Raw genomic sequence first — 27,084 nt, 5'->3', positions numbered from 1 at the left:
CCCAGCCGCCGCCGCCCGGGCCTGGCTGCGGTGGCTGTCGGGGCAGAGGCTGAGGTCAGAGCCCGTGTGCCCATGCCTGCAGGCAGTGCTGCCTGCCAGGGGACTCTGCCTGGCAGGACACGCTGCTTCCTGTGCTTTTGGAAACCCCCGTGCCCGGGGAGCCCTCGGAAGCCCTCAGATTCCCCGTCAGCAGCACTGTGGAGGGGAAGGCTGGGGCCGGCCCCCGCCCTGTCCCTTCCTGTCAGCCCGTTGCCGACAGCAGTCTGTTGGAGCTGGGCAGCCTGTCCGGGAGGACAGGGACACGGGAGGGAGCCTCGCCCCGGTGTTCCTGCGGGGCGAGAGCAGGCGGGGGGCGAGGGGGAAGAGGAGAGATGTAGACGCGGGGTGGTCGCTTCGGACCAGCCCCCGGGGGCGGGGGGCAGAGGAGGGATATACGTAGAGTGTCGCCTCAGACCAGCACCCCAGGGGCACAGAGGGGGAGTTAACACGTGGGGCGTCACCTCAGACCAACACCCGAGCGAGACAGAGCAGGAATGTACATATGAGGTGTCACCTCAGACCCTACTCCCACCCCCAGCGCTCCCGCAGGAAGCGCAACAAGCGCCGCCGAGTGCCCTGCGCGTCCCTCCCGGCCCACCCGCCCGCGGACTACGCTTCCCAGCAACCCGCGGAGGCTCGCCCCTCCCCCGCCCTCCCTCCTCTCCGCCGCATGGCATCACGGTCTCTGTAGTCTCTCCATGGCACGTAGGTCCCTTTCCTACGCCGGGCTTTGGCGGTGAAGAAAACTATCACTCCCATCCGCCCCTGCGGCTCCGCGCGTGCGCCGCCGGCGTGGAAGTGCGCGAGGCCGCGGCGCTGCGGGCACTGAGGCGGCCGAGGGGCGGTGAGAGCGGCGGTGGCTTCCGCGTCGTGCGGGGGGCGGCGGGCGGCGCGCGGTACCGCACGGGCGGCACCGGCACCGGCGGCGTCTGAGAGGCGGCGGTCGTTGTCCGGCGCGCAGGGAATGCGCCTGTGAGGGCGGAGGAGGAGCGGGTGCGGGTGAAGCCCGGGCGGAGCGGAGCGATGTCCCAGCCCCAGCAGCCGCCGCCGCCGTCCCCTCAGCAGCAGCCGCAGCCGCCGCCTCCGTCCGCCTCCAAGAAGCGAGACCGGCGCATCTTCTCGGGCACCTGCCCCGATCCCAAATGCCAGGCGCGACTGTTCTTCCCGGCGCACGGGCCGCAGGGCAGCGGCAGCATCGAGTGCACGGACTGCGGGCGGCGCCACGAGCAGCGGCAGCTGCTGGCCGTGGAGGAGGTGACGGACCCCGACCTGGTGCTGCACAACCTGCTGCGGAATGCGCTGCTGGGCGTCAGCGGCGCCGGCCCGCCCCGCAGGAACACTGAGCTCGTCAAAGTCAATGGCCTGTCCAACTACCATTGCAAGCTCCTGGCCCCCATCCTGGCCCGCTATGGGATGGACAAGCAGACTGGGAAAGCCAAGCTCCTCACGGAGATGAACCAGGGAGACATCTTTGACTGCTCTCTCCTGGGTGACCGCGCCTTCCTCATTGAGCCAGAGCATGTCGAAACCATGGGTTACGGGAAGGACCGCTCCGGCAGCCTTATCTACCTGCACGACACCCTGGAGGACATCAAGAAAGCAAATAACAGTCAAGAGTGCCTCATTCCTGTCCACGTGGATGGAGATGGCCACTGCCTTGTCCATGCAGTCTCACGAGCGCTTGTTGGCAGGGAACTGTTCTGGCATGCTCTCCGAGAGAATCTAAAGAAGCATTTTGAGGAGAATCTAAGCCACTACAAGGCACTTTTCCATGACTTTATTGATGCTGTAGAGTGGGAGGACATTATCAATGAATGTGACCCTTTGTTTGTTCCTCCAGAAGGTGTGCCAATGGGCCTTAGGAATATTCACATCTTTGGTCTGGCCAACGTGCTTCACCGGCCTATCATCCTGTTAGACTCCTTGAGTGGAATGCGAAGCTCTGGAGATTATTCAGCAACATTCCTCCCTGGTCTCATACCTCTGGAAAAATGCATGGGGAAAGATGGCATGTTGAACAAGCCAATCTGTATTGCGTGGAGTAGCTCAGGACGTAACCATTATATTCCTCTGGTTGGAATAAAAGGTGCTTCTTTACCTAAGCTGCCTAGGAAGCTACTTCCTAAAGCCTGGGGAGTTCCTCAAGACCTCATCAAAAAGTACATCATGTTAGAGGAGGATGGTGGTTGTATAATTGGAGGAGACAGAAGTTTGCAGGATAAGTACTTGATGAGGCTTGTTGCTGCAATGGAGGAGGTTTTCATGAGTAAACACGGTATCCACCCCAGTCTTGTAGCTGATGTGCATCAATATTTCTACAGAAGGACTGGTGTAATAGGGGTCCAGCCCGAAGAGGTCACTGCAGCTGCCAAAAAAGCAGTGATGGACAACCGTCTTCACAGGTGTCTCATCTGTGGGGCTCTTTCAGAGCATCATGTTCCCCCAGAGTGGCTGGCTCCTGGAGGGAAGCTGTACAATCTGGCAAAAAGTACTCACGGCCAGCTAAGGCCTGACAAAAATTACAGTTTCCCCCTGAACAGTTTGGTGTGTTCTTACAATCCTGTGAAGGATGTGCTGGTACCAGACTATGGCCTGAGTAATTTAACTGTTTGTAACTGGTGCCACGGTAACTTAATGCGTCGTGTCAGAGAAGATGGGTCTGTTTTATATATTGATGGAGACAGAACTAATACTAGGTCTTCAGGTGGCAAATGTGGCTGTGGATTCAAGCATTACTGGGAAGGTAAAGAATATGACAATCTGCCTGAAGCTTTTCCTATAACTCTAGAGTGGGGTGGAAGAGTGGTGAGAGAGACTGTCTACTGGTTCCAGTATGAAAGTGACACCTCTTTGAACAGCAACGTGTATGATGTCGCCATGAAACTTGTTACCAAGCACTTCCCCGGTGAATTTGGTAGTGAGATTCTTGTGCAGAAAGTTGTCAACACAATACTGCACCAAACAGCCAAAAGGAACCCTGATGATTATACCCCTGTAAATATCGATGGTGCTCATGCCCAAAGAGCTGATGATGTACAGCAAGGACAAGAGTTAGAGTCCCAACTTCCAACCAAAATAATTTTGACTGGACAGAAGACTAAAACTTTGCACAAGGAGGAGCTGAATATGAGCAAAGCTGAAAGAACTATTCAGCAGAACATTGCGGACCAGGCTTCCGTAATGCAGAAACGGAAAAGTGAAAAATTGAAACAAGAGCATAAAGGGCAGCCCAGGACTGCTTCTCCTGGGGCTGTTCGTGAGGGGCCCTCGTCCGCACCTGCTACGCCAACTAAAACCCCGTATTCTCCAACATCTGCAAAAGAAAAGAAAATTCGAATAACCACCAATGACGGGAGGCAGTCAATGCTTACCTTGAAGTGCACTACCACCTTCTTGGAACTCCAGGAAGGCATAGCAAAAGAATTTAATATTCCTCCGTATTTGCAATGTATTCGCTACGGCTTTCCTCCAAAAGAGCTTCTGCCTCCCAAAGAAGGCATGGAAAACGAGCCTGTTCCTTTGCAACACGGTGACAGGATTGCCATAGAAATCCTGAAGGGCAAGGAGGAAGGCAGGCAGGCTGCCTCAGCACACTCAGCCCATGCTGTGAAGCATGAAGATGTTGCTGTGACCAGTAAAATCTCCTCGAAGGATCTGCAAGAGCAAGTCGACAAGGAGATGTATTCACTCTGTCTTCTGGCAACGCTCATGGGTAAGGATGACTTCGTGTTACTGTTCAAAATTGTGCTTTGAAGTAGAAGATAACATGTTGCAAACTGTAGTTACATACACATTTCCCTTTTTCTTAAATCATGGTTAATCAGGTTAATTCCCTTATTCCTTTATTAGAAGAACATTTAATGTGCTGTCAGTGACTTTTAGAAATGTATATATGAGGTATATGAGATACTTGTTCTTCCTTTGTTATAAAGTACTCTTTTAAAAATTGCTGTTTAGAGGTGGTTGCATTGCCTCTGCTGTCCTGTCTCACTTATTTTTCTTTCCTCTCATTAAGCACACATTTGAAGTGTATGTGTGAAAGCTACAGAATTTTTTTCCCCCTCATCTCCCTCAGGTTTCAGGAAATAAGAGCAGGGGTGAGAAGGGGGTTGCTCAGTGTCTGCTCATTGGAAGTTTGAGGAACAAATTTTCACTTTGGTAATAGGATGAAGTCCTGACATTTGGGAGTTGTCTTGGTTTAAGCAAATCGACTTGACATTTTCTCATTAGGTAATTGTTAGTTTTAAATGAAGATCTGGTTTTTTTAAAGAGCTAAGAAAAGTATTATTTCAGAATATAAACAGAAAAAAAATGAAAGAATCTAAACGTGGGTCTGAGTTCCAGAGGCTGGACATAGGGTTGCAAAACTATATTTCTAAATTATCAGTTACGTAAATGTGATTGTGAATAATTCAAGACAAAAGGACTTTTCACAGGTGCCTGTGGTTTTTATTTTCCCTTTTGAACTCAGGAGACTTGGACCCCCATTCTTTCGCCTTTCTTTCTCAGTTCTTGCTGCTTTCTGGCAGGAAGTAGAACTGTAATTATCATGCATTCAGCTCTACGAACCAGTTGAATAGTCATGTTTACAGGTTTTTTTTGTGAGAGCCTTCTCTTTTGCTGGAGGGATTTGGTGTGGCTAAAGCATGTGATGTTTCAGAAACGAAACAATTACGTAATCACAGAGTGGTATGTCAGAAGTTCATCAAGCAGAACTTTGATTCTTTTCCAAGTGTGATTGTTTACTCCCGTGTCTTTTACAAGACAGTGTGCTGAATCACTACTCACCTCATCACACTGACATTTACACCCCAGTTCCAAAGTGCACGAAAAAGTTAGGTTTAAATGTTGTCTTAATTTTGCAATTAAGCTTAAAAGAGTGCTTTCCTGTCTGCAGGAAATACTGCTGAAAGTATAATTACTGATTTCAAAAAACTGGCATGCTTTAAAAATATCTTGGTTACTTTAGCATTAAGGTGTGTCTCATTATTTTACAGGTGCTTATCCATAAACTGTAAGCTGGTCTTGTATGCAAGAATGACTTTTTGTTTCTGCCATCACTATTGTTAGATTCTGCTTTAAGAGCACTGGTTAGAATAGAATTTCTCATCCTTCTCTGGCTGCATTCAGTAATTGTGCATTACTAATAGAGGTAAAAGCAACAGCAAGTGATAAACCAACCAGTTATAAAACCTTACGTGATTACTGAATAAGATCCTATTATTATATCATCACTTTTCTAATTGGGTCTTCATTTTCCTTTAAAAATACTTGTAGGAGAAATCTAGTTAATAGACTGTGATTTTTCAACAGATGTACAAACTTCCTAAGTCCTTGCTTAGGACTTTCTTAAGGGTGGCAATTCCTCAAGGTGGCATATTCAGCCCTTTTGGGACAAGAAGCCTTAGTTTTTCTCAACAACATTTCTGTACTGCTAAGAACTGCTGCAAAGGTCTGAAAGCCAGCTTTAACTTTGTTCTGCTAAAAACGTTCCTTTAATACAGTAAGATTAGCATGTGTAGAGGGGAGATGCTGTTGAGATAGCTCATTGGGCCAGACACACTTTTCTTTTCCCAATGTCCATAGTGGAAGTGTGTCTTCAAACATCCATAATTACTCATTCTGTGTGCTTAAAACATTTTCTTTCATACAGAGTCTCACGTAGGCTGAAATATTTTTTATTTCAGCTACTAGAATTTTTCTGATCTCAGCTACTTATTAGAATTTTAGGTCATGTTCTTTAATTTTTCTGTATATAATTTTAAAAAAAGCCCTGGGAAATTAAATACTGTAGTTTCTGGACCAATTAACATATTATGCATGATTTTTTGTAAAGCTTTCTCTCTTTTTTTTTTTGTTTAGCTCAAAATATAGAATTCTATAGGGAAGTTACTAAAGGAATTGGAATTTTGCATTAACATATTTCAAATGTTATGTTTTAAACCAGATTTAATTACACCCATGGAGAGGCACTCTGAATATGTGCAAGCCAGATATGAATTTATTTTGATTGGTTTGCTTTTCACTGATGAATTCATCATGGGAATCAAAATAGCCAGGTTTAAATTTAATGTATTATTTGATGCCAGGATTTTCTTGGAATTAGACAGTTTGCTTTGAAGCCAGCTGTACTTCCCTATAACGTATGTTTATCAATTAAGTTTTTTATTTTTGTTGCACTTTGTGTGTTCTCTCTGCTGTCTGAAGTGACAGTCCTGGCCTTGCAGCAGCTGCAGGCTAACTTATACCAGTGAACAAGGCCTGTTTGTGGGTAGGACAGTCTGGATTTGTTCCCATACCTTAATGTTCTGGGGTTGGGGACTGGTCTGAGGAAGTGTGTACTGTAGTAGGAACAGTATAATCTCTTTGATAAATGTAGTGTCTTGAGGGACTTTTTAATCTAACTAAATGATCACCCAAATTAACTTGTGACCTATAAACATCTTGCTACCATGGCAAACAAATCCCAAACAAACTGTAAAACTCAACTAACAAAAAAATGTGCAGACCTCAAATGTAGCTCAGTTGAGTCACACACACTAGTTCCTCTGATCTGGGAAAGTCCAGTTGCAGCTGTGGGCTTTTTTGGTCTTCCAGTGGGAGATGTCTATCAAAACAGTGTCATTGGTTTGTATTTCTTTCAGTGGCTGATGCTTTTGTATTGTGAGCCCTGCTCTTCCTGCTTTCCTGCATGTAGTACTTGTTAGTATTGCATAAAAGGCTATCTAAACAATGATGCTTCCCTTGTGCAAAGCTGAAAAATTGTGAAAAATCACGCCCACAGCAAATAGGGAATCTTTCACTGGAAAATGTCAGTAATTCTAAAACTGGGCTTCTTCTTTAAGCCCAGTTGTTGTTTTGTGGAATGAAAAAGGAGTCCTTCAAATCGCAATGGCTTGCTCATTGCAGCAGTAAAGGAGTCCTTAGCATGGAGTCCTGCTAGCTGTGGCCTCTTCTGGCTTCAGTGGGCTGACAGCTGTATTATTCTGTTACTTCTCAGTGCAGTGGTTATTTTGATTCCTGTGGGCAGTGTTTAAACCATTGGGAAGACTTGGAAAGGGCACAGCAGCAATGCTCCGGAGACACTGTGCATAGGGAAGTACATTTCAAATTGTCAGTGATAGTAAGGACACAGGTAGCAGTGACAGAAGACTTTCTTCCTTAGGTCATAGAAAATAAGAAAGAAGAGCAGTTGTTTTATTACTCAGATGTTCATCTTGGAAATGAAGGCCAAATATATGAGCTTGATGTGCAAATGAATGCAGTGAGCCTGAGCATATATGGTTTGAAGGAATGCTTTCAAAAATAATCAGGTTATATAGGTCTCCTTTAAAACATCTAAAGGCAGAATGTGGTGAATGTGCACTGTACCTTGGTAAAAAGAATGGGGGCTTTAGTAATGCCTGAAGTGGAGAGGTGAGTGACAGTTGTGGGGGAACAGATGAGCAGGTGAGCATACAGAGTCCTGTGCATCCAGTGCTCTTTTAGTTTATTTTCCTTACTACAGCAAGCAAAGACATTGGTGGGTTGTATTTTACAGTCTCACACATTCCAGCTACCTCTGTCCAAGTAGTACAACCAGTTAACTATAGTTGAAGATCTACATTTTCCAATCTTAATAGAAATTTGAGAGATGTAGTTATTGAGATTTCAATCTCTACAGGAGGAGGCAATTTCTATCTAAAATATCTTGATATGTTCCCTGAATATTTGATGGAAAGTGGGAAAACCTTTTTTTTTCTCTGAAAATGTGTATGTACAGTAGTTGTTTCTGCATCAGGAGAATAGAATTTATCAGAATAGAGTTTTTGTTTGTACTGCTTAGACAGCTACAGCACATGCCACTTCTCTGAAGCAGGTAAGTGGTTAGCAAAATAAGGAAAAGGGTATAGGCAAAATGCAGAATTGAACTTACTGAGCAGGTGCTGTTAGGTCACTGATATTCCATCACTGTAACCCAATTTTTCTATTACTTATATTCCTTTCCTTATGTAGTCTTGGTTGTTTTTTTTTTCTCTCCATGGCATTTAAAGTTGTCACATTTCAATGCCATTTTTGGCATTGTTGAGAAACACTGGTTATACAGGACTGCTGGGGCCTCATGGTCGGTTGGTATTTTGTTTCTAACTCTAAAGAGAAGCAAGGTACAGACACAGCTTCTATGCAGCTGCCTGGGTGGATGTTTGTGTCTCAGCTGCAGTATTAAGTCTGCTGTGTGGCAGCTGTGAAATTAAACTCTAATTTTTGAGAAGGTGTTTTGAGAATTCAAGTTTTAATGAGTGAGGATATGTGCTTGAATTCTGGAAGCGCGTAAGTAATTTCCTAGTTTAATGATGAAAGAAGAGGTAGAAAGGGAATGGAGACTCATGCTTAGGGCCTGGCAAAGAACTAGGAGCTGCACCTTGGATCAAATCAAATTTGGGAAGCTTTGTACTAGAACATGTAGGATATTTGACTGCAGACAGTGGTATGTTTTTCTGAAAGTCTTTCAATGTCTCAGGCTCCTGTTCTGTGCTTTTGCAATAAAAATTCAAATTCTTAATTGCATAGAAGAGAGCAAGGACTCAACTTTTGATTAAAGGAGTTATATTTTCACCCATAGTCTATAGAATGAAAATGCAACTATTTAATTTTAAAGTTCGTGTTTGATTTTTACAGGAGAAGATGTTTGGTCTTATGCAAAGGGGCTTCCTCAGTTGTTTCAGCAGGGTGGAGTATTCTACAGCATAATGAAGAAAACAACAGGTATTTTTTTGGTTTTGTTTTTATTCCTTCCTTCCTTCCTCTGTTTCCAAATCCTGAAAATTGTAAATTGGTATTGAGTCACTTGTAAGCACTTGTAAGCATAAATATGCTATGTATTTTTTTATTCTATTACTATGGAAAATGTTAATTCTTGTAATATTGGAGAATTCCTAATGCTACCTTAGACGGACTAAGTCTAGGCAATCTGCCTAAACCTATTTAGTTGAACTTCAACCTGTTATTTTCTGAAATTTTCACTTCCTGAATTGTACAAACAGCTTTTCTTATTTTTTTTAGTGACGATATGGCCAAAAGAAATCAACTGACTTTGTTTTCTTGATTCTTTTCTCCTCTAAAGATCAAATAATAAGAAAATCAGAGGACTTATTCCTGTTACTTTAGGCACTTACTGGATAAGGAGTTTACTTTTCTTATGTGCTTCTCAGTAGATGTTTTATATGGAGTACTGCATGTTTTAAATTTAAATGGTCAGTTAAATTTGTTTTTCATATTCCTAAGATTATTGTTCAAAAGCTAAACTATCCATCTGCTTCGTGAATTGCTGAATGTTGCATCTTGGGCTCTGTGCAGAATAACAAAGCAAGTACAATATATTTGATTTTTAGGTAGCTTTACAGATACTTCCTATAACAAATAGCAATTGTTTCTTTAGAGAAGAAAGTACTAAGGAGTTATTTTCTCTCAAATTTTATTTTCTTGTTGAAATCTTCACATTCACAGTTTACCTCTTGTGGTTTCAGCTATTATAATGGTTCCTTTGCTGCTTTCTTGTTGTTTGATTTTTTCTTAGGCAGTTTTATCAACCTTATCTTACTTATTTCTGGAAATTAAAATGTGTGATGCCCACTACCTCTCACTGAATTATTAGCCTAGATAATAGAGTTGATATGCAAGTGTATTAGATATGTTTCCTTTTAGCTTTCCTTCTTTTACTATGCTTGTACAGTAACAAGTAGCATATTGTTTGTGGAAAGTGAATCAGTTTAACCAGTGCCTGACGGAAAGAGTATTTTTGACCAATTAATGGCTAGCCAGATTTGAAAGCCTGAAATGAATCCAAGGAATTTTAACCCAACTTGCAGAAAATGTCTGACTTAAAAGCCACTTTTCCCAGCTTACTGTGTAAGAAATAAGGCTGTAGGATATAATAGTGCAAAATGCCTGCATACAAAGAAGTGCAATACTTTCAAATACAGACCATCTTGGTAGGTACAATTCCTATTTCAGCATTAGCACACTTTAACAATTCCAGTGTGTGCAATCTTTCCACTCTAAGAGGCTACTTATCTATTTGTAATCTTTTAGGTGATGTAATAATGCACCTATCATAGTGGACCTTTGGAACAAAGCTGTCTGTGAAGTGTAGGTACTGTTAATCAATTGAAACTTGATTTAATACATCTTGTTTAAGATCTTATTTTGAGATTTCGGGATTGCACTTTCAGAGGCAGTTTTGGTCAGTCATAGGAATTGTTACAGTACCCTCTTTTGCAAATGAAAGTTGAGCTGCTAAATTATGTACTTAAAATATGTTCTTCAGGCTTAGGTAGGTGTTCTGCATTTTGGCTGTTTGGTTATTGGTTCCCCTGGATATATAAAGAAAGGAGCTACATGTCTGAAGCTCTCAGAGTAAAACCTTATTTGTAGGTCCTCTGCAATTGTGAACATGTGGATCAGAAGCTGTGGAGGATAAGTAAGATTGATCAGTTGGTTCATTAGTATACAAACAATAACTTATCCAATTATTGAATGGCCTTTTCCATTGCTGCTCAGAATACTCATTTTGAAAGCATTGTATTTGGCAACACAGAAATAGAATTTGCTTGTTGTGTTTCTACCTCTCTGAATAATTTCTGGTGGTTTTCTTCAAGAATTTTGAGAATGAGAGGAAAAATCCCAATAATTTACCTGTTCCTGGCACCTTTTAAACTGTGTTGCTTTTATTGTAGCTCTCCATGCATAGCTGATGGAACTAAAGTGAAGAGAATGGTTGCAGCCCAGTTTTCATCTGCAGTTAGCTTTTAACTCACAGAAAGCCACCATCACTGAATTGATACATTACTGCTTTTACCACAGCCTGCATGGGACAGAGTTGAAAGAGTTATTTTGTGTTTTATGATAAACTGTAAAAAATGAATGTTGTCCATTTTTGGCACACAGAAACTTCAGAACTTTAAATTATCTAGTGAACTCTCAGTTTTAACAGATTGGTCAAATTGTAAGTGGGACAATTAAACAAACAGCAGATCAAAGATATTATGCCTTATGTTTGTTTTGTAAAGGTTAATAGTTATTATCTCCAGGACTACTAAATACAGTAAGCTTGAAACACTTCTGTAAATCTAGCAACACTTCCTCTCATAGGAGAAGACAAAATAGCAAATTTGAAATACCTCAGGCTTAGTAGCAGTTAGGCAACCAGAAATCCTACTACAGTTCTAACTAGTATGGAAGTAGTCCAATAGTATTTAAATAGTATTTCTCCAGATAGTGTTTTGGAATGTTCTCCTTGTTAGTTTTCTGGTTTTGATTTTTGATGGTTTGGTTTTGTGTGGTTTTGGGGGTGTGAGGTGATGGTAGTGATGGGGTTTGGATGGTTTTTTTACATTACTGCAAGCATACAACTGCAAGTTGTAGCAGTGTGGTTATTTTATCTTGTTATAGTACAGTTTTGTCTCTTTATCAGAGTCATCATAAAGGCAGTAGTATCTTGGCAGCATACTGTGGTTGTTATATGGCATAAAAGCCTAAGTTTTTTCTCCCACAGTAGTAACTTTGAGTGTTTGATTTTACATACTTGATTCAGTAAATTTAAATACAGTAATTACTGTGGGTTCAGAACATGCCTTGAAATATGTTAGCACTTTGAATAACATTTCCTATCTTCATAGGTTTGGCTGATGGCAAGCACTGCACTTTTCCACATCTACCTGGTAAAAACTTTGTGTACAATGCAGCAGAAGACAGATTAGAGCTGTGTGTGGATGCTGCTGGGCACTTCCCAATCGGTCCTGACGTTGAAGAGCTGGTAAAAGAGGCCTTAAGTCAAGTGCGAGCAGAAGCTACTTCAAGAAGCAGAGAAGCAAGTCCTTCACATGGAATGCTGAAGTTGGGAAGTGGTGGAGTAGTGAAAAAGAAATCTGAACAACTACATAACATAACTGCATTTCAAGGAAAGGGTCATTCCCTAGGAACTGCATCTAGTAGTCAACAACATGAGCAAAGAGCCAGGGAAACACCACTTTTAAGAAAGCATAGCACAGAAACAGACTTCAGTCCTTCTGCTAAAATTGAGCCTTCTGTATTCACAGCTGCTTCTGGTAACAGTGAGCTTATTCGAATTGCTCCGGGAGTTGTGACAATGAGAGACAGCAGGCAGCTTGACCCCACTTTGATTGAGGCACAGAGAAAAAAGTTGCAGGAAATGGTCTCTTCTATTCAGGCTTCAATGGATAGACATTTGCGGGATCAGAATACAGAGCAGTCAGCATCAGTTGATGTATCGCAAAGAAAAGTAGAGGCAGTGAGTTCAACTGCTAAAACTGGGAGCTTTCAGGCTGCCTTACCCGAATCATTCTCTGCACCAGGTGGTACTGAACACTTGAATACTGAATCAACTGATGGTAACATGGTGAATTCTGTGGGAACAACATTCCCTGCAAGGTCTAAAGCACAAAAGGGAAATTCTGTTGAGGAGCTTGAGGAGATGGATAGTCAAGATGCAGGAATCACTAATGCAACTGAGCCAATGGATCACTCTTGATAGGTTAAAATCTAATAAGGGTAGAAAAAATTACTGTTCAAATGTAATGTTTATTGGCTGGGCCACACAAAGTGATTAGTTACTAAATCTTGTATGTATGTCAAAAATTATATCATCTTATTCAGTGCATGATAAGCATGTGATTGGCAATAGCTTTCAATATTACCATACTGCTGCCCAGGCTGGCTCTGTTACCTGTAAATTAGTTATTAGGAAATGCACTGAGATGAATATCTGCTGTACATGTGGGTTCTTGAAAATTCTTTGTAATTTTTAATTTCTTAAAAGTCTTAAAATTTAAGCCCATGCAAGGTTCTTACCATGCTAGCTTAAGGTTACTGGAAGGGCTAGAACAGGCAAAACTAGAAACATGGCAAAGTTAATTCTGTCCCAGGTACTTAATTCCAATAATAATACACTGTTATAATAAATTAGACATAAATTTCAAAAAGTAACTGAAACTAAACTTCTGCTCAATTTGATAATGCAGAATATACAGTATATTTAATTACATTTTGCTGGCACTTCTCCAATTTAATAACGTTTTCATTCATATCCTCCTCTCAGAAATTTTGGAATAAGTGTAACTTTAGTAAACAGAAGTCTTAGTTCTCCTGTTGTCACTTATAAAACAAGTTAGAAAAAAGGCCACATAGCGTATGATGAGGATACACTGAATGTGGTGTGGTTATGCATGGCTGTCTGAGCCAACACAACTATTTTGGTGCTCTCTTGGTAGCATGTCTTTATTTCCTCCCAAATACCAAACTGGTCAGGTGGTTGCTCAACTTTTGAGACAATTACAGGAGAGAAGTTGGCAATTTCAAGTAAGAGCAAATGTTCAATGCCAAATACATTTCTTTTAGAAGAATTAGATTGCTAGCTTTGGTTAGAAATGGCAAAAATGAAATAACAGCTGTCCTCTTAAGAGCAAATTAACAATTTATTGGAAGGAAATGACTCTCTAACACACATTATCCTAAAGTGTTTGGTGATAATTGAGCTTTTAGAAGCTCGCTGTTTACTCTGTGGAAACAAGGAATACAGGCTGTTTCAGTGTCTATAAAGACTACCCACCTCTCTCAGCCTCACTTCAGGTTGTGATGCAGATTTCCTTGCATCAGTGATAATAGAGCTGATATCCACTTAAGTAGTGTGTTCATCAGACCTGTAATGCTAGTTTTCAAGAAGCAGCCATTGTGCTTGCTCTCTAAGGATGGAATGTGTTTCTGATACTGCACTTTGCTTCCTATCTTCATAGTCATTTAAATGCACTATTGTTGCTTCTTCTCATGGTAAAATAACATTGAATGGATGAAAAGATGTTAATACAGCTTCAAAGGAATTAAGAACATTTAAATACTGAAGTCTGTGTTTGTGCACATGTAGGTTTTTACCAGTTCACAAATGTGGTTTGTGTTGTATATGTTTGTATTCAGAAAAGTCTCCTCACATTTTACATTTCTAATCACTTAAACAGTTCTAAGTGTGTTAGTATGATAAAATGTCCCATGAGGAAGGATTTATTTTTGTATGTAGGACTGAAATGAAGCGAGTCACTTAAAGAATAGCCCTTCTCTTTTGTCAAAGTAAATTAAAATGCCTCTGTTGGTTAACTTTTTATGTAGATGGTACAAATATTTTAAGATTTTGTACACTACTTAGAGGTTAAATATAAATATCACATTTTCACAAATAAATGAAAAATGTTAAGATCTCAAATTGCTGTCTGGTAAGTTAGCAGTTTGGAAACTTGGAATGTATGAAGTAATTGGCTTGCCAGAACTGACCTTGCTGATGCACTGATTAACTGGCAGGGCTTATTCAATGAGAAACAGGATGCACATGCAGCACCTGGAAGCCTGCCATGACTTCTGAAAACATTTAGTCTCCCGTGAATCAATCTAGCTCGCTGAAGGCTACATCTATATAGAAAATGTTGAGTAGAGGCTTGTGCTTTATCACAATGTTAGAAACGTATAGCAGTGACTTATTCCTGGGAAAGAATTTCAATTGGGAGAGGCTGAGCTGGAGGAATCTCCTGGATCTCTTGTATTTTAAACCAGGTAACAAATGCTTTGACAGTTTTAACCTTTTCTTTAGGAAAAAAAAGTCTTCCTTGGCTGGAAAAATAATGAGTGAGCAGTGTATATGAGAGAATTTCAAGTTTGAAATAAATTGAAATATTTATTGCACATCATTCTTATTTCAAGGAAAAATGCTTGCGTCTTTCATGCCTTTCTGGTAAAACTGCAGAAGTTCATGTGCCTTTTACTGTGTAAAGAGGAAGGCTTGGTTTAGTTTTGACACACTTCCCATTTCAGCAGTAATTTGACATTTTGCTTCTTATCTAAATAGACATAGAAACAGATAATAGCTCTGTTTGACTCACCATTAGTGTCATCTTGGGCCCACTCAAGTCGTGTAGATCAGAAACCTCCAGTTCCTAAAAGAAGATGGTCTCACAGGACTGGTAAAATGGTGTCAATCACAAGATCCACTGGTGTGAATTCTGGAAGGCAGGATGGTGCATATTTCTTTGCAGTGTTCTTATCTCACGTAGCTTTTTCATGCATTCAATATCAGTAGTTTTGAGAAAGATAGATTGCTTTTGATACACTCAAGTGAAGCTAAACTTCATCTATGTGCCAGTGAGATGTGTGACTGTGCAGAAGAAGTGAAATAAAGAACACTGAAGTGTAAGTTGGAACAGATGTTTCATTTGGTTGCTGGTGCTGGGTGCAAATACAAGTTGACACAAATCTGTGTGCCTAAGGAGCACCAGTGTGCTTGTTAGAATTCCCTGTTAGAGTCAGGAAAATGCTGGTGGGGTACAAGAGCAGGGAAGACTTTGGCTCATTGTGGATGAGAAGATATGTCAGTAGGACTTCTCAAATATCAAGAGTGGTGCCCTGTTCTTGAAAAGTAAAGGCAACCAACCCATATTCTTGCTACCAAATTGCCTGTGGAAAGAGGTTGTGGTTTTGAGTACCCACCTTGATTACTTTCTTGTCTGAAGGCCAAAGACACTGCATCTCATGGCAAAGAAGACACATTATTAGAAAACCCTGAATGTTATGGCTTAGTATGTATAACCCAAAGAAAAGATGATTACTAGAAATACAGACCTAGTATAAAAATATAAAGGGGAATGAACTAGATTGCTGATGAGCATATGGGAAGCCTTGGGAGAACAGACCAGTTTTCCAGGAAATGCAAGACTTTCACTACAAATGGCTGTCTGCTTAGTAAGATTGACTTTTTGATAGCACTGTTTCTCTCTGAATTGTTTGCATTTCAGAGAGGGAAAAGAAATAGCAGATTTTCAAATGAAATCAAACGTATTTGGGTTGTCTTCCTTGTTGTAGTCACAAACAGCTGTGTGCATTGTTTGCTTTGTGAATCCCATATAGTTTACTAGTCTTGTGCTGGCTACAAAATACATGCTAGACGTTGCCTCTGACAGAGTGCTCTAGCAGTGTCACAGGGGCACAGTGCCACAGGGCTGTGTGGTAACAGCCCTGCAAGGCCAAAATACTTGATTTACAATCTTTCATAAAATAGAATCTGTTTTCACTGTCATGGAGTTAGTGGAGTTGCTTGCTACTTTTTCAATGCGCTAAAAATGCCAGGAAACAAAATTCTTGGTATGTTTACAGTTGGGAGAGTGATGCTCAATCTGAGTTGTATGGAAAATGAATGATATAAGAAGATGCCACTGTTAATCTCTATATTCGTTTGGCTCCTATTTTTAAATACCAGAATCTACATGCTTTTGTAAAATAATAATAATATGAATATTAAGTTAATCCTTCTGTTAAAAAAAGCCACAACAGAGAGTGGTTTCTTTGTTTTGCTTGTGGATATCAGTTTAGCTTCATGAAGAAGTTGCTTAAGATCTTTAGAATGCAGGATTCCCTCTGAGCCCTTATGCCTGTGGTTGAGCAATAAAAGGTTGACACAAGAGTGGTATTTTCAGAGTTATTTTATGTTTGATGAGGATTATTGCCAAGAAATGAAAGAGTGCACTTTTAGGAGGGAATGCTATTTAAAATGTATAAATAGGAATTAAAATAGTGTATATATTTAGAAAAAAATCTTTTTAAAAAGTAAGTGCTTTACATGTTGAATTAAAAACAAATTAGCATAGAAACTATACCATCTCCACAGTACTGGCTGTTATCCAGCAAGGTTTGGTTTGTTTTATTTGTGATTGCTGTACTAATTATATTTGATTTTTTTTATCTGTAATGTAACAATAGTGTATTATAACAGTATATAGTGTACTATACTACACTTCACTGTACAGTATTTGGAATTTTCTTTGATTGCTATATTAAAACTATAAGTTAAAACATCTGCTTTGGTTTTATAAGGTGTAATTTTTATCTAGCTTTTCACACATTTGCTTGTTTAATTAATGTTGATTTGCCTACAAAATGAGTCAGTTGAAAATATATTATTTTCTGCATTTTGCATATAAATTACATTATACTTGCATATATGAATACTAGTACAGAAGTTGAAAATCTGATACAATTCTTAGAAAAGTAAAATCTGATGTTATCCATTTTCCTGTAGGAATCGTTCTTTTTAAAAAAATTTTTTTGAAAAGAAAAGCTCTTTAAGGAAAAAGTTGGTTTTTTTGACTTCATGCCTATTCTAAATATTTCATTGAACATATAGGACCTTTGAATTTGAGAGATTTCTAAATCATATATATTTGAGACCAAAATTCAAGACCTGAATCTTCGAAGTTGTCACAAAGATGTAGAAAAATGCTGACCAAGTCAGCATTTAAGATACCTTGCAATCTGTGATTTGAAACATTGGTCAAAATGTATTTCAAAGCAAAATTTTAGTGCATGCATGTAATATTCAAGTATGAATAGTACAATTTGGAAGAACTAGGCTTTTGAAAATTTGGCAATACTCAAAGATGAACATATTGACAACTATTTAAATTATCTCTATGCTTTTCCCACCAGCTACATGTGGTACTTTGTTTCACAAATTGGCTTTAATCAAAACTTCTGAGCCTAGAAACAAGCCATAAAACCCATCTGCAAAACTCTTGTGTTACTTCTTCCTGTATTTACTGAAAGGCTTTAATTCCAAGTGTGCTAGCATTAAAGCATTCTTTAAAATGATGGGTGTAAATACACAGTGTTAGTTTTGATTGCATGTCATATCAGGAAGAATTGAAAATTATCCTTCAGAAGATTTGTATTTCAAAAGCTTAAATGCTTAATGCTAAGCTAGAAACTTGCTCATCTTTATTAGCACAGTGCTTATAATCTGAGCCAAAACCAGTACTGAATGTATGAAGCAACAAAGTTAAGTGTGCTTTCAAAGCATTTTCATTTTACTTCTGCAATTAATTGTACAGTGTTTATATCTGTATAAATTTTTATTTTGGATTGGAGTTGTTGGGTTTGGGTTGTTATTTGTTGTTTTGTTGGTTTGTCTTGTTTTTTTTTCTTATGCATGTCCACAGCAAATCTGTTGTAGCATCACTGTAAAACCCCAGCTTCCTGTCACCACAAAACTCCTCAAAATACAATCTTATTCCTAGGGGCCAGGGTGGGAGTGACCCTTGGATATTCATCAGCATGTGTAGTGGGTTATGGAAGGTGCTTTTGGTGTTACAGTGTCAATTCAAACACCTTATACTGACTGGAGAAGTTAATTGAAATCATGTTGCTTTGCTTGGTGTAGAGGCTTTGGTAAATGTTGGCTTCTGGTTTGTGTACTTTTGAGTATTTATTACTCAGAAATGGATAAAGAAAAGTAGGTGTTTGGATTCACAGATGCCAAGCTGACATCGCAGAAACCCTGTTGCTGCAGCTGGTTTGAAATGGATTATTTTTGATTACTTAAATTGATGTATACTGGGTTATTCTGAACATTTATTAACAGTCAGAGGGATTAGGCTTCAGTATAAACATGACCTCTGTTGCAGTAACTTGCAGGCACTTTAAGAGGTTTCAGAAAGACTATTATTCTTTGTTCTGTTACTGAAAAACATTGATTATGAGATAGCTGCACAGATTTCTATTTGGACTTTATCCACCTCTGTTTTTAAAAGACTACCTAATTTTGTTTTCCACTGGAAATAATACTTCTAGTGGCTTGTCTTGCTGGTAGTAAATCTAATTTGACTTCTAAAGTGATCCTGTAGGTCTGGACGGGGTCTGTGCTGTTTGGAAACTTGTATTCAATAAGTGAAAAATTAAAAGAGAGATGGCAGATGGAAGGAAGTTACCAGAAATTATAAGAAGGTTTAAATGGTGCTGTGGTTCTTATTAGCCAACAGTCTGTGGAGTCTGCCTGCATGAAATGCATAGTCACTTCTAAAAACCCATAAGGCATGCCTCAAGCAACTTCTTTCAGAATAAGAAAACTTGATTTCATAGGCTACTTTGTCAAGTCAGTGTATAAGATTTTCTTTAAAATGAAGTTTCTTTTAGATTGTCACATTGTTGTGTAAATGTAGAGCAATGCTTGCCAGACGCTACCTCCTGATCCTAAATTCTCCTTTCCCACATGTGTTTGTGCTGCCTTTGCAAGTCATCGAGAGGTCTCCTCTGATGCTGGGCTGCCTTTCCTGTTTGCTTTCATCTGTCTCTTGAACTTTTATTCTATATCCTTTTTACCATGGATGTTTTTGCCTATTTATCATCCTCTGTTTCTACTGCACCTCTTACAGACAGAAAGAGGCAACTAATGATTGAATTTCACACAAATTAGACTGATGTATAAGAAAACCTTATTACAAGCACAGAAACCTTATATGGCACAGAAGGGAGCAAAGGGAGATTCCTGGGAGAAGGGAGTACTTACCTGTGTATTCAGGAGAAAGGAAGAAGATGCATAAGGATTTTTCAGTGTTTCTAAAAATTTACCTTGTAGTTCTAGGGCAACCATGTTTTATGTTGTTCCATACCATATCCATGGTGGAACTTCAGAAGCTGTAGTGGCTCACTCCAAATCTGGGGATTTCCCTGAAATCCACATTTCTTTTCTCCCAGGAGCAGAAGCTGCCAAATATATACCTTTCAACCCCGTGGGAGAGAAGGGGTGAGACCTTATCACACATTGCTCCACGATAGTGTAGGTTTTGTGGCAGTGAGAAAAAAGCCAAAGCACACTGAAAAGGCAAGAGCCTAATCAAAATTAGGGGAATGAGATAACTCTTAATTTCTAACTATTCCTATGCTCAAATCTGCCCAAGCATCACTCAGTACATACCAAATTCTACATCTGAACACTGCACTTACGAAACACTACTTCTTTCTCCACTGTGTCTTTCTTAGAATAAGAAGTAGAATAAGGCCCTTCCTGGCTTCCTAAGACAGATGCTGGAAATAGCAATTATTTTTGCAGGCAGCAAAGAGGGATGCAGAAAATAAAGGTCAAGAGTACCTGCTTCTTTTTGCTTTCAAAATAAGAAAAGTAAAGGCACGGTACAATGGAAAAAACTAAATGTCACTATTTGTTTCTTTGTTCCCTCTGTTTTTCCTAACTGTAACTACTTCTTTACCCTGCCACATTCACCAGCATATTTTTTTGGTTTGTTTTTTTTCCTTGCATTTGAGGTCAGCTGAGCTAGCCTATTCCCTCCTTAGTCTGGAAATTTTGAACTCTCGGGTCTCTATTAAGCCAGAAGTCCAAAATTTCCCAGTTATCTATTGCCACTGTGAAAATAATCTTTATTTAACATTTTGTTTCTTTCCAACCCTAACCTTGAGGTTCTACACTTCAAACTCTCATAAAATCACATCCTTTCACAAACTCAAATACAAAATACATTTGCAGTAACTGAAGACCTTCCATGTACACATGTTCTGCCTGGAGAAATAGGGCCAGGATAAAGGTATGCAGTCTTTTGCATCTGTAAGCTCTCTCTGATCTCTCTTCTCTGCTCCTGCTGGAATTCTGCAGGGCACGGGAGCAGCACTGTTTTGGATAAAGAGGCAAACTACTGTTATGAAAGCAGCAGGGGCCAGCACCTCTGGGAGTGTTGGTTGTGATACTGGCCGATTTGTCTGTGTGGTTCCTATTTTTGTAATTAATGTTGGGAGTCTTGTTGCTAGTTTGGAAGGCTGGGGATCAAAACACTGTTGTTTTTTATAAATTAGTTTTGATTTTTGGGTAGAAAGTCAAGCCAGTGCTTTCCATTTATCACCAGGATACTATTGAATTTAGGCTGAATCTGGCTTGCCTGAATCTAGCTCAGGCAGTTTGCCAGGATGCTGTTACTGCTGCCTGCCTGTCAGATTGGCTCAGTCTGGCTCTGATAGCTTTGGTCCCTTTCTTTAAGAGTAATTGTTTACTCCCAGAGTGGATAAAAACCTAAGAATTAAGCTGACTTCTCTTGGATTTCTAGTGATGACTTGCTAGGATATAATTCTAAAACCATGGGGTAATGCTGGTACCTGATTAACAGGTGACTTGCAAATGTCCCCTTTGGTTTCCAAAGTTGTGAATATGTTGGTGAAATACTTTTTAAAAAGCATTTGCATACTTGACCAGAACTAGTAAAATTATTTCTCCATAATTTCCAAAATAAACAAGTGGCTTTTGAGAAATTAGAAAGGTTGTTAACTGAGATTAATAATATAATCTAATCTTGCAGTGGTGTCATTACTAATTATTGTGAGAGTTGATAGCAAGATGATAGGTAATGTCTGGGTATAAACTTAGGAATGTTTCTCCCTCTTTAATTGATTCAAGACTGTTCGACTTTCAGCCTCTAAAAAGTAATATTTGCCTGTATAGTGCCTCATTTAAATGAATGCTTATGCCATTGAAACCATAGGAGATGTGGTTGCCAAATGAAATTTGTCTCTTCAAAGAAATGCTGTTAGTCAGTCTAGCTGCTGCTGTACTTTGCACAGCAGATGAGGTGAGGCTTAGAGCTTGGTTTCAAAGTGACAGCATGCATCTGAGCTGTGCAATGACACCATTTCCTTCACTCTCTGCAAGAGGATCCTAGTGTTGGTCTCTGGCAGGGCTATATCCCTGGAGCTGTTTTATTGGTCTTTTGAGCCTGGGAACTGTGGTTGTTTTTTTCACTCCAAGGCTTGATTTCAAGGCCACCTCAGAATTCATTCAATAATTGTACAGCCTCCTTGATAAGCTGATATAGACTGCTTTGGAAACATGCAAGACGTTTTGTATACATGATTGTCTGGGAGGTTAATGCACCAGAATAAATTCTGAGCCCATCCAGATACACTAGATTATTATATTTTGGTATTTTTGTGGTATGGTAGCCTTTAAGCCTCCTACTCTAGCATGAATACTGTCAATACAGTAAAGTAAAATTCATGAAATCACAAAGTACATGCAATTATTCTGTGTCTGAACACAGGCTAATTGAATTAGGCAGAGGTAACAGTACTTCTTCCCCTCTGCAAGAGGCTGTATAAATAGGTTCAGTCAAAGTGCCCAGACTCCTAACTCTTCTGAGTGAAGGGGCTGATCCTTTAAGACTCAACATTTTAGGAAAACGTTATGATAAGCATTTAGAGGGAATTCCAGCAAAATCAGATCAGTCATGAACAGAATATTGTCCTTCAGAATCTTTGATACCAAGCAGATGGAAAAACAGAAAAGAATAAAGCAAGACTCAGTACGACTCTGAAGACACATAGCAAGTTGAAATTGTTCTGAACAGCAGCTTCCCTTAACTGACTGTGACATGACTGGAGTGTAGATGACAAGCTGGAATCTTCAGTACTGAGACATAGAACAGATGCAGGTAATAAGGTGCTGTCATATGAAAAACTATTTTAATTTAAGAGAGTATCTGGTGTGTATCTTTGTGCTCTTCGCTGGGAATTTGTCCAAACATGAGGAGGAAGCTCAACCCCACCAGGATGATGCAAGCAAGAACACCTTGGGTGCTGAATGAGTGGTGCTGTGACATTGAATGGGGACCAAGTCAAGCAGCTGGGCTGAAGACTTGATGGATACATGTGGTTTGATTGACATATTTGGTGTTTCAGCCAGTGCTGAGCTCTGAAGACTGCAGTCATTGAAGCAACTGGTGATAAAGTATTGAAGACTACAAAAAGGAAAGTACCTGGTAAAAGACCTGTAAAGTCACCTACACTGAGCTTTTTCTTTATTTTGCAATCATGCAAATCTTTCTTTTACTTTATAGATCTTAGTTCTGTGAGACCAGCAGCAATTGTTTGGGAAACGGTTTGCTAAGGAAATAATCTTCTTGTTTTCCACAATTCAAAAAGACTGATTCTTGAGTTTACTGTGTCAGATTTTTTCTAGATTTTTCTCTCATACTAAAACAGTCAGTTGCCTGCCTTGTTGATTATTTTTGCTGAGAATCATCTTCACAAAGACTCTGGGTTCCTCTGTTGTATGGTTTCCAAACAAACTACAGAGAGAACATTTAGGACAGACTGATTATTCCTAACTTCAAGTAAGTGATGTTAAACCCTGTGCCTCTGGAGGAGCATCCATGTACTGGTTTATTTTCTAGAGAAATATTAAACTAGCTGCCTGAATTCACAATGAGATCTCAATGCATAGTGACAAAGAATAACAAACTTCTGCATGTGACATCAGAGTTTTTCTATCATTTCCTTGTGACAATAGGCAGTGGGATCATGACTGGTATTTTTTATTCACTAAAGGCTTTATTAGGAAATAGATGGAACTCTCACCAAATTAGAGCAGTAAAAAATAGTATACATATGGACTTAATATATGGCCTTATAGTGTGGTACCTTCATAACCACTTCATCTTGGTGACATTTTTTGAAGTATCAGTGTTGCACAGGAAGGGACCTGTTGCCCAGCAGGAGCAATCTGCTGTTAGTTAAAGTCATAATGAATGCCTAATAGAAGTTTATTCCCTGCAGATCAGCAGGAAACTAAACAAGAAGGAATAAATAATGGAACAAATGATAGGGCCATCACTCTCTCTCTCTCCCAGGGCACTTTGCTCTTTGAATCATCTAGGTAAGAACAAGTGTCCCTCTATTTAGAAATGTGTTGCCCACTATTAGTACTTGGCCAACACTATAGAACCCAAGCAAGATCCAAATGCCAACAGATGATTCAAGTGTTGTTTGGAGAATTGTCAGGAGACCCAGCTAAACCCAGCTAAGGTAATGAGAAAGTGGCAAAAAATGCCACTGGAATTATGTCCACTGTGACTCAAGGTCTATGAGCTAGGATTTTCCTCCTCCTGACACCTTGAACCTGCCACAATGTCTTTCCAGCCTCATCATGTTCTTTGGGTCTAGGCTGGAACTGGGCTCTCCTTTGTCAAGGGAGACTTGGGAAGGGCAAACAAAGGCAGAAAGTGGTTCTTGCACAATGCGACTCAGATATTGGTGGCTGGTGAGTGTCCTATCAGAAGCCTGTCAAACATCCTGGTGGCTTGTGGGCTATGACAGCTTGGATGGGATGGGAGGGGACAGTCCATATCCTGCTACAGAGATAGTGTCTGTGCCTTCTTTCTTATAACGTCTCTGCAGAGAGTGGTAGACCTCTGGCTTGGTTTTGCAAAGTTACTAGAAGCTGAGAAGAGAAAAAGAGAGGGATGCATCTCCATACTTTTATTTTTTTAGCATGTAGGAGCAAAAGAAACTCCAAACATTAGACCTTGTCACATAGGACAGTAACAGGATTAAAAAAAAAGTGAGGTGTGTATGTCCTTACTGGTGAACTCCAAGGAGAATGTTTACTGGATGTCATAACAAACTACATCTTCAGGCTATTGTTATCTTTAACAACAGGACCATCAGTACTTATTATTTTAGCAATTTGCTTCAGCTAATGTTTTCAGGATCTATTTCCTGCAAATTAGGAACACACGTGTTACTATGGGAATATACAAGAAGGTACCTATTTAGACAATAATATTTTTATTTCATGCTCCTTTCATTTTGAATCAAATATAAATGAGTGCTAAAAGATGCCATTTCTTACTGTATGAGGCTGATGACACAAATCCTGTCTCAGGGTGCTTTTTATTACTTTTTCATTACAGCTTTTGTAGTTCAAAGACTCCTGTCAGAGCTTTGATGTGGGGAAACCTGCTGCGTTGTCATCTCTGGATGCTAAAAGTGCATCACGGGGAATGTAGGTTGGTGCTGAATACCTATTAGCAAAGACTACAAATAAAACCCTCAAGGAATTAATTTTCTTCGTGAAAGATGACACGGTACAAGTTCGTCCTTCGAACAGTGGTGCTGGTGAAGTTGAGGTTTCGGTAGGTTTTTGGTGGGTTTGGGGTGCGTTTTTGCCCTGCCGTGCCGCAGGGGCTGTGCCACCGCCTGCAGTTCCGGCGTGTCCGAGCAGGGGGCGCTGCGAGCCCGGCGTTCCTGTGGGGATGCACCGGGAACATCCACGGTGCTGTGGGGATGCACCGGGAACATCCACGGTGCTGTGGGGATGCACCGGGAACATCCACCGTGCTGTGAGGATGCACCGGGGACATCCACCGTCCTGTGGGGATGCACCGGGAACAGCCCCAGGGATGTGGGGGTGCACCGAGAACACAATACTGTGGGGATCTACAGACTCCACACACGGCTTCGTTTATTCAGATAACTTCTGTGCATTCCATCCTGGTGGAAAACATACTGCCCCATGAGTCAGCAGTGTGCTCGGTGCACAAGAAGGCCAGTGGTACCCTGGGGGACATTAGGAAGAGCACTGCCAGCAGGTCGAGGGATATGATGCTGCCCCTCTTCTGGTGAGACCACGTCTGGAGTGCTGTGTGTAGTTCTGGGCTCTTCACAACAAGCGAAACAAGGAGCTTCTGCAGCAGGTCCAGTGGAGGGCTGCAAAGATGATGACGGGAGTAGAGCACCTCTCTTTAAATACAGTTTAAAGCATAACTGGAGCACCTCATGTAGGGACAGGATAAAGGGGAATGGATTCAAAATAAAATACAGTAGGTGTCGATTAGGATTTTAAGGAAAAGTTATCACCCTTTGCTAAGGGTGGTAAGGTACTGGAACAGGTTGCCTGGAGAAGTTGTGGATGCCTCATCCCTGAAAGTGTTCCAAGTCGGGTTGGATGGGGCTTTGAGGAACCGGGTCAAGTGGAAGTGTCCCTGCCCATTGCATGGGGGCTAGAACCAGATGATCTCTAAGGCCCCTTCCAACACAAATCATTCTACAGTTCCAGCTCAAGATTCATGTAGGGAAATACCTAGAACACACAGAGGTTCTGCTGGAGTGTAGCTTTTACTTCACAATGGTGATAGCTTCAGGATGTCATTGTCTCTGTGGTGGTGGTGGTTAGCAAATTTCCTTAAGTAAACCATTGAAAAAAATGTATTTGGAAAAAAGATGATGGATAAGGAACCATCTGCTCTTTTGATGATTTGTTTTGACCACTAAAGTAAAAAACACATTGCAATGAATAAAAAGTGATGGTTTGGCCTTGTGACCCCTCACTAGATGTGAGCACTCCAGTATCGAGTGAACAACATGACTGATCACCTTTAAATGCTGTCCCTACCCTTCTGTTTTTGGGTTTTTTTTTACTGTGCAGCTGCCAACACCTGTCTTTAAAGCAGGTGCTCCGACCTTTTTCTCCTAGGAGCTCTGTCAAGTCCACGTGTCCATCAGCATAGCCACACGAGGATGCAAAATTCCATGTTTCTACCAAAAAGGAAGTTGTAGGTGGGGTTCAGCTTCTCCCAGGCAACTAGTGACAAGATGAGAATACATAGTCTTAAGCTGTGCCAGGGGAAGTTTAAGTTAGACATTAGGAATTTCTCCACGGAAAGAGTGACTAAACATTGGAATGGGCTGCCCAGGGAGGTGGTGCAGTCACCGCCCGTGGAGGTATGCAAGGAAGGACTGGATTTGGCTCTCAGTGCCATGATGCAGTTGACGGCGGTGTTGTCATACGTTGGACTCGGTGATCTGAGAGGTCTTTTCCAACCGATTCTGTTTGGGGGTGGCCTCTTCCCGTGCCGTGGCTGGGGCAGGAGCCCCGTAAGAGCGCTGGCTGGCTGATGGATGAGATCCGCGCTTCCCGCTCCTCAAGTACGCGAGCAACGATAGAGTATGGACTTTTCGGCAAGAGAGGGAAGCGGGAAGCGCTGCCTTCGTACGCTGGGATAACTCGCCCCCGCCGCGGGAGCGTGAGAAGCCGAGAGCGCCGCGCCCCCTGCGCTGACCGAGCCGCCGGCTGCAGGGCCCAGGGTGCGGGAGCCGCCGCTGGGCCTTTGGGCCGCTCGCAGTTCCAGGTCTCCGTCCCGAGCGCGCCGCTATGCTCCAGCTGCTCTCGGGACAGAATTTCGGCTCTAGTTACGACGCACATCATCAATGGCACCCGGACGAAAGGCTTTATGCCGCGGAGAGGAAACCACCGCCAGCTCCCTTCGATAGCTCAGCTGGTAGAGCGGAGGACTGTAGAGGCGCGGCCCGCGGGAATCCTTAGGTCGCTGGTTCGATTCCGGCTCGAAGGAGAGGCTCGATTTTGCCGCGCGGGGACGGCCCCACCGTTACTCTATCACTCTT

The 27,084-nt window shown here is 41.2% G+C and overlaps 1 protein-coding gene and 1 non-coding gene across 2 annotated transcripts; both read left to right on the top strand.

Moving 5' to 3' along the window:
- The first annotated feature begins 856 nt into the window (after nucleotides 1–856).
- On the top strand, nucleotides 857–17,993 carry VCPIP1 (valosin containing protein interacting protein 1). Its single transcript, XM_015619311.3, has 3 exons — nucleotides 857–3,751; nucleotides 8,698–8,784; nucleotides 11,697–17,993. The coding sequence occupies exons 1-3, from the start codon at nucleotides 1,063–1,065 to the stop codon at nucleotides 12,566–12,568; spliced, it is 3,648 nt and encodes a 1,215-aa protein (XP_015474797.1). The 5' UTR covers nucleotides 857–1,062; the 3' UTR covers nucleotides 12,569–17,993.
- An 8,949-nt stretch (nucleotides 17,994–26,942) lies between these two features.
- On the top strand, nucleotides 26,943–27,032 carry TRNAY-GUA. The gene is given in 2 exon segments: nucleotides 26,943–26,979; nucleotides 26,997–27,032. It is a non-coding gene; the product is annotated as a tRNA-Tyr (tRNA).
- The last annotated feature ends 52 nt before the right edge of the window (nucleotides 27,033–27,084 follow it).

Source organism: Parus major, chromosome 2 (assembly GCF_001522545.3).
Source record: "Parus major isolate Abel chromosome 2, Parus_major1.1, whole genome shotgun sequence".
In the NCBI taxonomy this organism is placed as follows: domain Eukaryota; kingdom Metazoa; phylum Chordata; class Aves; order Passeriformes; family Paridae; genus Parus; species Parus major.
This window is presented reverse-complemented; position numbering and strand designations above follow the sequence as displayed.